Below are 12,343 nucleotides of genomic sequence, written 5' to 3' on the forward strand. Positions count from 1 at the left end.
AACCTATCAGCTGTGTTGTATTAATAGGGAGAGACTAACCTATCAGCTGTGTTGTATTAAGGAGAGAGAGAGACTAACCTATCAGCTGTGTTGTATTAACAGGGAGAGTCTAACCTATCAACTGTGTTGTATTAACAGGGAGAGTCTAACCTATCAGCTGTGTTGTATTAACAGGGAGAGTCTAACCTATCAGCTGTGTTGTATTAACAGGGAGAGTCTAACCTATCAGCTGTGTTGTATTAACAGGGAGAGTCTAACCTATCAGCTGTGTTGTATTAACAGGGAGAGTCTAACCTATCAGCTGTGTTGTATTAACAGGGAGAGTCTAACCTATCAGCTGTGTTGTATTAACAGGGAGAGTCTAACCTATCAGCTGTGTTGTATTAACAGGGAGAGTCTAACCTATCAGCTGTGTTGTATTAACAGGGGAGAGTCTAACCTATCAGCTGTGTTGTTGATGCCTCGAGAGAAAAGAAAGCGACTCAGAGCTTGCCGTAAAAGCAGTATCTCTGGCCGTATGACGTCATTGACATTTTAAAAGGCTTTTTAGAACAAAAAGTACGGTTCCGTGACACGTGGGAGGAAAGTAAAAAGTGACTCTAAAAGAGACTCTAGCAGGCGTGACAAGCGGGACGCGAACCCGTCTCTCCGGGTGAACGTCCTGTGTTTGACCCATCCGCAGTAATTCTCCCTTACATACTACACGCTAAATCTTATCTAACTGCGGCGTCTTCCCAGTGCGTTACACAAACACGCTTGAAAGGCTTTTCGTTGCATCAGACGCTGACAGCCACTGTCCAAACATCCTTATTTTACGGGTATGGAATGAGAACGTGTTGGTATGTTCTTTGCCTCCCCTTTCGAATGCAACATTAAAATTACTAGCCAAAAAATTATATCCTGAGAAAAGTGGATTTTGAGGGGTATAGCTCCATAGTGTGTTATGTGTATGACATGTATATGTATAGTTGTGGAGTATGTTACCATTTATTTCTGTAGCCTCTTGGCCAGGTCATGTTTGTAAATGAGAAGTTGTTCTCAAACAGTTTACCTGGATAAATAAAGGTTCTGCACTGGCCTGTGAGCCCCATAGAAGTCTGGTGGAACTGCAACCAGTTCAGAAGCCGGAAGTAACAAGAGAGTGGAACTTCTTCCCTTATTAGAAATTCTTTGCCTTTACCTAGAAGAGTAACAGAGAAGAGAAAATACAGAGCTACGAGGAGACGGAGAGACTCAGGGAGGAGCTGAGCTGTTACTGAACTATAGAAGAGAGAGGAACTTCTATATTCAACAGAGTTCAATACACAAACCATCAACATTACCTTTATTCAACATGCTGTCACTGCAGCATTGTGTGTTTTCTCTGATGTTTCTTTCCATTCTATCAGGTATGTTAGACTATGCAGCTTTAACAAGTTTATGCAGAAGTTTAATCCCAATATCATCTGAATGTGAATCATTCATTATGTCTTTTACAACATGAAATAAAGTTTTCTCTTCTTTCAGGTATCAGCTGTGAAGAACTCACTCCAGTCGAGACAGAAAAGAACAGTTTAGAAGGCAGCTCTGTTACTCTGTCCTACAGATACTCCAAACAAGCAACTAGTAGTGATTATTTCTTCTGGTATCGACAATATCCAGGAAAACCACCAGAGTTCCTGATCTTTCACTTTGGATTGCAAAATGCAACAAAATCTGGACTGTCTGTTTCAGTGAGTGAGGATAAAACCAAAATAGATCTGCAGATCTCCTCTGATGCAGTGTCTGACTCTGCTGTGTACTACTGTGCTGTGAAGCCCACAGTGACAGGAAACACCAAAACTCTGTACAAAAACCTTTGGAGCAAAGACAACACAATACTCCACAACATCCACCAGAGGGAGTCACACACTGTTAAACTCGAATATGTTTTCCTGATGTAGTCTAGAATCACTTTACCTTAGTAGTGTAACTGAGAGAAATGAAAATCCAGAGCTACGAGGAGATGGAGAGACTCAGGGAGGAGCTGAGCTGTTACTGAACTATAGAAGAGAGAGGAACTTCTATATTCAACAGAGTTCAATACACAAACCATCAACATTACCTTTATTCAACATGTGGTCACTGCAGCATTGTGTGTTTTCTCTGATGTTTCTTTCCATTCTAACAGGTATGTTAGATTATGAAGCATGAACAAGTTTATGCAGAAGTTTAATCCTAATACCATCCGAACGTGAATTATTCATTATGTCTTTTACAACATGAAATAACAGTTATCTTTTCCTTTTAGGTGTCAGATGTGAAGAACTAACTCCAGTCGAGACAGAAAAGAACAGTTTAGAAGGCAGCTCTGTTACTCTGTCCTACAAATACTCCAAACAAGCAACTGGTGCTGATTATTTCTTCTGGTATCGACAATATCCAGGAAAGCCACCAGAGTTCATCATATTCATCTCAGGGATGAACATTACAAAAAAGCAGAATCTCTGACATTGGACACAAGGTTCTCTACTAAAACTGTCTGAAGAAAAGTATTGTGTGGATCTTCAGATCTCCTCTGCTAAGGTGTCTGACTCTGCTGTGTACTACTGTGCTGTGAAGCCAACAGTGACAGGAAACACCAAAACTCTGTACAAAAACCTTTGGAGCAAAGACAACACAATACTCCACAACATCCACCAGAGGGAGTCACACACTGTTAAACTACATTGTTTTCATCATGTAGTCAAGAATCACTTTACCTTAGTAGTGTAACTAGGAGAAGTGAAAATACAGAGCTACAAGGAGACAGAGAGACACAGGGAGGAGCTGCACTGCAAAAAGAGTGGTGTTAAAAATGACACAACATGTGTAGTCCCTGAACACACTCACCACGCTGTTAAAAATTCTACACGTTGTGTCATTTTTAACACATCTCTTTTGCAGTGTACAGTTTCCTCACATCCATTTTAAATCTCTGTTTTAAGAAATCATTAGGGGATAAATCCTACTCATAATTTTAAATTGCATTTCTTTCACCTTTGGCGGGACAGGAAATTTTAAGTATTTACATCTAATTTTTATTGTCTCCTTACCGAAGTCTTTGAGAATACACTGCAAAAAGAGATGACACAACTCTTGTGTTAAAAATGACACAGCATGTGTAGAATTTTAACACATGTGGTGAGTGTGTTCAGGGACTACACATGTTGTGTCATTTTTAACACATCTCTTTCTGCAGTGTGAGCTGTTACTGAACTATAGAAGAGAGAGGAACTTCTATATTCAACAGAGATCAATACTCAAACCATCAACATTACCTTTATTCAGCTGTCACTGCAGCAATTTGTTATTTCTCTTCTGTTGCTAGTTATTGCAAAAGTTATATTAGATTCTACATTAAGGAAAAGTTTGATACCAATGTTTTCTCAATTTCTTGAGTGTTTTACAACATGAAATAACAGTTATCTCTTCCATTAGGTATCAGCTATGAAGACCTTACTCCAGTCCAGAAAGAAGAGAACAGTTTAGAAGGCAGCTCTGTTACTCTGTCCTACAGATACTCCAAACAACCAACTGGAACTGATTATTTCTTCTGGTATCGACAACATCCAGGAAAACCTCCAGAATACTTATTGACTCATTCAGGAACAGCAGTATTAATTAATAATATATTCCCTGGAGTGAACTTTAAAGTGGAAGACAACCAAATACGTTATAAACATCTCCTCAGCTAAGGTGTCTGACTCTGCTGTGTACTACTGTGCTGTGAGGCCCACAGTGACAGGAAACACCCAAACTCTGTACAAAAACCTTTGGAGCAAAGACAACACAATACTCCACAACATCCACCAGAGGGAGTCAAACACTGTTGAACTTCAGGAAAATCACAGTGTTGAGAGATCCTCAACAGATGATAAAGAGGAAGGACCAATGATGTGAAGGCCCAGATCCATCAGAGTATCAATGATCTTCCTCTCTCTCCTCCCCTCTCACTGCAGACATGAAACACTGGCTGACTAACATCCTGATTCTGACTCTCTGGCTAGGTAACTATTTAATCATACTGATTGTTCTCTTTTAATCATTGTTCTTTATTGATTCATCTCTTCCCGCTGCATGTTCTCTTCTTCCCAGAGTGTAAGGGAGAAGACAGAGTGATCCAGTCAACAGGAGATGTCATTGCTACTGAAGGAGAGACAGTTACTCTTGACTGTACATTTGAGACAACTGCTTCCTATTCTTATCTGTTCTGGTACAAACAAGAAGTCAATGATTTCCCAAGGTACATGCTTAAGCGTTTCTCAAACACAGAAGAGAATGCTCCACAGTTCCAGAAAGACAGATTTGATGCTACAATCAACAAGACATCAGTTCCTCTGAAGATCCAGAAGCTACAGCTATCTGACTCTGCTGTGTACTACTGTGCTCTGCAGCCCACAGTGACAGGAAACACCAAAACTCTGTACAAAAACCTTTGGGGCAAAGACAACACAATACTCCACAACATCCACTAGAGGGAGTCAGACACTGTTAAACTTTAACATGATGTAGTCTAGAATCACTTTACTTTAGATGTGTAACAAAGAGAAGTGAAAATACAGAGTTACGAGGAGACGGAGAGACTCAGGGAGGAGCTGAGCTGTTACTGAACTATAGAAGAGAGAGGAACTTCTATATTCAACAGAGTTCAATGCACAAACCATCAACATTACCTTTATTCAACATGATGTCACTACAGCACTGTTTATTTTCTCTGCGGTTTCTCTCCATCCTCACAGGTATGTTAGACTATGCAGCATGAAAATGTTTTATTCCAATAACATCTGAATGTGAATCATTTATTGAGTCTGTTTCTATATGAAATAATAGAGTTATATCTTCATACATTGGTGTGCAACAGGTCAGCTGCAGCGACTGTAAAAAGGCCTTAACAGAGAGGTGAAGATACAGATCTAAGAGGAGACAGAGACGATCAGGGAGGAGCAAAGCTGTTACTGAACAGTGGTTGAAAGAGGAACGTCTGTATTCTGAGTTCATTACACAAACCATCATCATTACCTTTATTCAACATGCCGTTACTGCAGCATTGTGTGTTTTTCTCTGATGTTTCTTTCCATCCTCACAGGTATGTTAGATTATGCAGCATGAAAAACTTTTAATGTAATAAATCTGAATGTGAGTCATGTATTAAGTGTTTTACAACATGAAATAATCTCTTTCTTTAGGTGTCAGTTTTGAAGAACTCACTCCAGTAGAGAAAGAAGAGCACAGTTTAGAAGGCAGCTCTGTTATTCTGTCCTACAGATATTTGGAAATGTCATTGGGTGATTATTTCTTCTGGTACCGACAATTTCCAGGAAAACCACCAGAGTTCATCATCTCCCCACTCTGCTTCAGGACAAGAATTAAGCAACAATAATGTAATCCCTGGACTGAAGATTAAAGTGGAGGACAAACAAAAACAAATCCATATGAACATCATCTCAGCTAAGGTGTCTGACTCTGCGTGTACTACTGTGCTCTGAGGCCCACAGTGACAGGAAACACCAAAACTCTGTACAAAAAACCTTTGGAGCAAAGACAACACAATACTCCACAACGTCCACCAGAGGGAGTCACACACACTGATAAACTACTATGATATAATTATCGACATTATAGCCTATTTATTTAAAATTAAACATGTTTTTAATTAGGCTATTGTAATGGTGTGTTGTGCGCAAACAGCACTGCTAGTGTAGTTTATCTATTTAGCCTTTACCTCAGATTACATGTATAACCAAATTATTATTTGAAAGTGTATGTTCTGCTCTTTATATGGGTTGTCTCAGTCCGATTTAGTGCTAACGTCACGGAGATATTCAAGCAGTTCAGCACCATGGATTTGGTTTTTTAGTTTGTGCTCATCTTTCTTGAGAGAAAAGAAGTCAGTTACCAATTGTTTCCCCTCATTTTGTTTTCTCCTCCTCCTGTCTTTCCTGTCTTTTGGTAGCCTGATTTGGATTTCTTTGAAAATTTCTACAGCAGAAGTTGGACTAAAGATGGACTAAACCATTTGGCGCATTAGCAAGCGGGTGGGTGAGACTTGATAGTCTTTTGTATACAAAATGTAGTCAGTCAATCAACCAAGTTATTCAGCCAATACACTAACTTTACATTTAATCTGACATGCATTATGAAATTTAATTAAGAAATGAAAATATCCAGGTGAAATAAAATATATTCCAGACTTTTCATGGGCCCTCTCTCCCATTGGGCCTGGTAATCAGTATTGGTTTGTACCCCCAGTCCGCCCTGCTCTGTTATTCAAACTTACAGTTCAGATATCTAAACTTTTTAAAAGAGGAGCCAGAGGGGGCAGATGACTTTACCTTTACCAAAATGCACAATCTTGAAAAAACTTTCATTAATAGAGCAAGTTCTTTGTTGAATTAAATCCCAAGGTAACATTCGTTTTATTACAGGTCAACACATTCTCACACCAAACTCGTAAAATAAGGACTTCTGGTCAGGAGCCTTTCGCTTCTTATTGACGCTTAAAAGTCTCCTTTAGCGTTTCAAGTAAAACACGCTTGGGTCAGGACTATTGTTGTTTGACGCAGTTATGTTAAGGAAAAGGTTGTATGGTTCCGTGACACGTGGGAAGAACGGGACGGTTGGGTTTAGGAAAGGGTCGTGGGTGTGCACGGTTCTGTGACACGAGAGGAAAGAAAAAGCTACTCTAGCAAGCGTGACAAGCGGGACGCGAACCCCGGTCTCCTGGGTGATAGTGCTGCATTTGACCCATCCGCCACCCCAACCGATGTCCTTATGCAGAAATTCGCCCTTACATACTACTCGCTAAATCTAACTGTGCGGCTCTCCCCGGTAAGCACACAAACACGCTGAAAGGTGCCTTTTCGGCGATCAGACCCCCGGAGTTCGAAAGAGAACGGGTTGGAAAGGTATATTTTAAAAAGAAAGTCAAATCTTACCTTCATTTAAATTATTTATCATGAGGTTTCTGATTGTGTGGGAAAAACATATCAGATTTTCGCGTACTTCAATGTGAGCTACTTAATGTTTGCCATGTAACATACTGTAATACACTCTTGAACAAAATCTTAAGACCGGGGAAACATTGCAAGTTTTCCGCATCTCACGCTAGTGGATCATAACTGGGTTGTAAGTACTGCTTCAAAATGCCAAAAGAAGAAACAGGAGCAAGAGACAAAAAATAGAGAGTAGGCAATTTATTGAAAACTGCATTTAAACTTAAACAGGCTGTTCATCTGCTGATCAAAAGTTTAAGACCATAGGCATAAAAAGTTAAAATCTGCTCTAAAAAGTCTTTCTATCTTTGAACATGGCAGGATTGTTGAGCTGCACAAGCAAGGCCTCTCGCAACGTGCCATCACTGCCAAGGTTGGACGCAGTAAGACAGTCATTTTACATTTCTTAAAAGATCCTGAGAGTTATGGGACAAAAAAGTCAAGTGGTAGACCCAAAACAATTTAACCTGCCCTGAGCCGCAGGATCCGACGGGTTGTCTGTGAAGACAACCCGTCGATCTTCGACCCAAATTAAGGCCCTTACTGGTGCTAACTGTAGCCCAATAACCATAAGATGTCATCTGCGAGAGAAGGGCTTCAAGAACAAAAAAAGTCTTCAAAGGCCCCCCGGCCACAAACTTGCCCGTTTGGAATTTGCAAGGGAGCACCAAACCAGGGACATTGAAAGGTGGAAGAAAGTTTTATTCTCTGACGAGAAAAAATTCAACCTGGACGGTCCTGATGGCTTTCAACGTTACTGGCATGAGAAGGAGATCCTACCGAGATGTTTTCTACGCTACACAGTGGAGGAGGCTCCATCATGATTTGGGGTGCTTTTTCCTTCAATAGGAAAATGGAGCTTCAGAGATTCACAATAATCCACAACATCCACAAGAGGGAATCACACACTCTGAGACTTTTACATGATGTAATTTAGAATCACTTTACCATAGAAGTGTAACTGAGAGAAGTGAAAATCCAGAGGTACGAAGAGACAGAGAGACTCAGGGAGGAGCTGAGCTGTTACTGAACTAGAGAAGAGAGAGGAACTTCTATATTCAACAGAGATCAATCCAAAACCTCCCGATGCATATTTTCTGCCTTTCATACTAATCGCTACCCTAGTCGCTTTTGATACATTAGTTAAAAAAAGTGCTGACCATCACGAAAATAACGAGATGAACTTGTCTGTGTAAAAGAATTGATAGCTTAAATTACGTGACCATTTCACGAACTGCCATTAGACTGGGTTGAACTGAACAAAGTGAAAATACAGATCTAGGAGGAGACGGAGAGACTGAGGGAGGAGCTGAGCTGTTACTGATCTATAGAAGAGAGAGGAACTTCTATATTCAACAGAGATCAATACACAAACCATCAACATTACCTTTATTCAACATGCTGTCACTGCAGCATTGTGTGTTTTCTCTGATGTTTGTCTCCATTCTAACAGGTACATTATGTTAGACTATGCAGCTTAAAAAAATGGAATCCCAAAAACATCCGATTGTGAATAATTGTTTAAGTCTTTTACCACATGAAATAACAGAGCTATCACTTCATTTAGGTGTCAGCTGTGAAGACCTCACTCCAGTAGAGAAAGAAGAGAACAATTTAGAAGACAGCTCTGTTACTCTGTCCTACAGATACTCCAAACAAGCTGGTTATACTGATTATTTCTTCTGGTATCGACAATATCCAGGAAACCACCAGAATTTCTCATCTCTCAATTTGGAACGAAAAATGCCGCGGAACTCTGGACTGTCTGGTTTGTGCAAGTGAGAATAAAACCAAAATGTATCTTCAGATCTCCTCTACTGTAGTGACAGACTCTGGTCTGTACTCTGTGGGCAACATTATCAAGTAGGCGGTGCACTACTTCTGCACTGTGTTCAACCATTCCAAGTGTATTCACAGCCTTGGGGACAACAAGCCCCTGCCCACATCCAAGTCAGTCATTTTCCTTTGCTTATGTCATCAATTCCCCATATGCCTCAAACGGACCTGGCAGCATTTTTTACCTATGAAGGAAATTATTTGGATGTTCAAGGTTTCATTTCCTTTTGAATCTTATTGAGGAAGGGTTCAGAGCTGGAATATTCAGGGACGAGGACATTAAAATGATGGAATATATATACTATTAATTGAGGGTAAGATAGATAGATAGATAGATAGATAGATAGATAGATACTTTATTGATCCCCATGGGATCCCCATTCAAGGTTCCAGTAGCTTAAAGACATCACACACAACATACACATACATCACTAACAGGATCATAAAAAAGCAACTCCACATGAATAGCATGGACAATGAAATAAAAAATACTAAATAAATAAAAAAATAATAATACTAAATAAATAAAAAAAATCCAATGAAAAATCCACATGACTGTACTAAGGGATGTATAAGCATGAGACGCCTCTGAGACTGACCCTGTGATTCAGAGAGTGTGTGTCATGGTGGTAGTGCAAATAGGTCCAATAGTGCGAGGATAAAGTCTAGAGACCAGCATTAAATATGGACAATATAAGAGATCAAAAGTCAATATTAGAGGTTTGAAGTATTAGGGTTACTGCCATTGTTCATGTATTAAGTTATGTTAGACCTCAGTCCAGGCTGGTGGGAGGAGGGAGGGAGGGATTGTGCATATATGGGCTAATATAGCCAGTAAACAGTGTAAACAGTAAACAGTGGACCTGTGGACAGTCAGTACATAACTGTTATTGTAGGAGGCAGTGGAAGTGGTGCAGAGGGAGGAGAGGCAGACAGACTATGCAGAGAAGTCCCTCTCTCCTCTTCTCTTTAGTGAAGCATTGTAGAGTTGTCTGGCCCTGGGGACAAATTACTTTCTCAGTCTGTCATGACTGACAAAATGACTGTTCCATTAATACTCATCATACAAATTTAAATAATACATTTATTCTTTGTTTTAGATGTTTTTATTAACTTAAATTCTTGTTTTGTCTATTTGTTATTTATGGCCCACATGCCTCATTGATCTGAGCTTATACATCTTAACCCTCATGCCCTCTTCGGTCATTTTTGTACATTTTTCTCAAGTTTTTTTTTTCATTTTGTGATCATTTTTGTTGTGTTACTTCTTATGGCATGAAATTTTGTAGGAAACCTTCTTTTCAGCCAAATTTTTTAAATCCAGTGTTTTTTACTCTTACATGTCTTTTAAACTTAAATGATTCATTTTGTACCCTCTGGACACCTTCGAGGCAAAAATGTCCACGCACACAAAAACTGTTATTAAATCATCATATATCAATATTGTTTTCTGCTTTTTTTTCATGAATCACTTAAACAACTTCTTACCTAATCAAAACCACCAAACATTCAATCATTTTCAGGATTTTAACCCTTTAAATGCCAGTTTATGTATTTGAAGTATGTAATTATTTATAAAAAAAAACACAAAAAATGATTTTTTTCCCATATAATGAATAATATGTAGATGGGGCTTTGGTGGTGATTAGAGGCTTGGATATGTCAAAGATAAGCAACAAAACTGATTTGATTGCATTAGTATTCTTTATATAATTCCAGATACTCCCTCTGGACACCTTCGTGGACAAAAATGGCCCCATTGACTTCCATTATAACCACATGTTTTGATCTCACTGCATTTACAGTATAAAACCATGCATTCTGTAATGTCAGCATTTCATTTGGAAGAAAACTAGTCATATTTGACATTTTTACAGTATTTCACCAGATTCAACCATTTTGGCCTTGTAGGCCGATGCATGAAATTATAGTTATATTATGGAGCTCTGTGTGTGTGTGTGTGTGTGTGTGTGTTTGTGTGTGTGTTTGTGTGTGTGTGTGTGTGTATGTGTGTGTGTGTGTGTGTGTGTGTGTGTGTGAGTTTGCATGAACCTGTAATGTCAAATATGACTAGTTTTCTTCCAAATGAAATGCTGACATTACAGAATGCATGGTTTTATACTGTAAAGGCAGTGAGATCAAAACATGTGGTTATAATGGAAGTCAATGGGGCCATTTTTGCCTCGAAGGTGTCCAAAGGGAGTATCTGGAACTACATAAAAAATACTAATGCAATCAAATCAGTTTTGTTGCTTATCTTTGACATATCCAAGACTCTAATCACCACCAAAGCCCCATTCCCCTATGATTTATTTTATGGAAAATAATTAATGTTTTGTTGGGTTTTTCATAAATAATTGTTACTTCAAAGATTTAAAACTGGCATTTAAAGGGTTAAAATCCAGAAAATTATTAAATGTTTGGTAGTTTTGAGCAATTTAGAAGTTAAAAAATATTGATATATGATGATTTAATATCAGTTTTTTGGACATGTACATTTTTGCCTCGAAGGTGTCCAAAGGGAGTATCTGGCACTATGTAAAAAATACTAATGCAATCAAATTAATTTTGTTGCTTATCTTTGACATATCCAAGCCTCTAATCCCCACCAAAGCCCCATCTAGATATTATTCATTATCTGGAAAAAAAATCATTTTTTTTTTTTTGAAATACTTCAAATACATAAACTGGCATTTAAAGGGTTAAAATCCTGAAAATGATTGAATGTTTGGTAGTTTTGATTAGGTTAGAAGTTGTTTAAGTGATTTATGAAAAAAAGGCAGAAAAAAATATTGATATATGATGATTTAATAGCAGTTTTTGTGTGCGTGGACATTTTTGCCTCGAAGGTTTTGAGAGTAAGTTTTTTTAAGGAGGGCATGAGGGTTAAATTCGATCGAGAACTAAAAAACATAATTGCTGGATTAATTTGACGATAATAAATAATCAGATGAAACATAATACTGTTTATCACAGATTACTTTGGGCCAAAGTTACCAAGGACATTTGTTAAAGAAACCATTTAAAATGTATACATTCACATAAAGTAACACCTGTTTAGGTCAAAAGTAAGAGATTTTATCTGTCACTTTGGAAAAAGAGAGAGAGAGACTCTGAGAAAAGGTTAGTGTAGTAGGCGTAAAAAGCGGGGGAATATTTAAAAATATAAAAAATGATCTATGGAAAGGAGTGCCATGTCTTTTGGAACATGATAAAGTATCTGCATTCAGGAAAAAGTTGGACTGTGTTGGGCTTGCGTGGAACTGGGCTCAGTCCCTGTGCCATTTGAACCACATGCGTTGAAACACTTGACGACCAACAGCGACCAAACATCACAACTTTATTTTTTATTAAATCTTTCTTATACAATAGTCATACAAACAATCAAGACTAATAACCATAGACTGTATATTATTAATGCGATGAAGTGTAAACGTACATAAGTGTCCTTTCGAAGACGGAATGACAGCTCTTCCAACGACCACTGCTATACCACTATAGTAGCTACATGCTAC

General features: G+C 38.5%; 1 gene segment (V, D, J or C); it reads left to right on the forward strand.

Moving 5' to 3' along the window:
* The first annotated feature begins 3,929 nt into the window (after positions 1-3,929).
* On the forward strand, positions 3,930-4,762 carry LOC120568495. The segment is given in 3 exon segments: positions 3,930-4,007; positions 4,096-4,440; positions 4,740-4,762. Coding segments are annotated over 3 exon segments (414 nt in total).
* The last annotated feature ends 7,581 nt before the right edge of the window (positions 4,763-12,343 follow it).

Source organism: Perca fluviatilis, chromosome 11 (assembly GCF_010015445.1).
Source record: "Perca fluviatilis chromosome 11, GENO_Pfluv_1.0, whole genome shotgun sequence".
In the NCBI taxonomy this organism is placed as follows: Eukaryota; Metazoa; Chordata; class Actinopteri; order Perciformes; family Percidae; genus Perca; species Perca fluviatilis.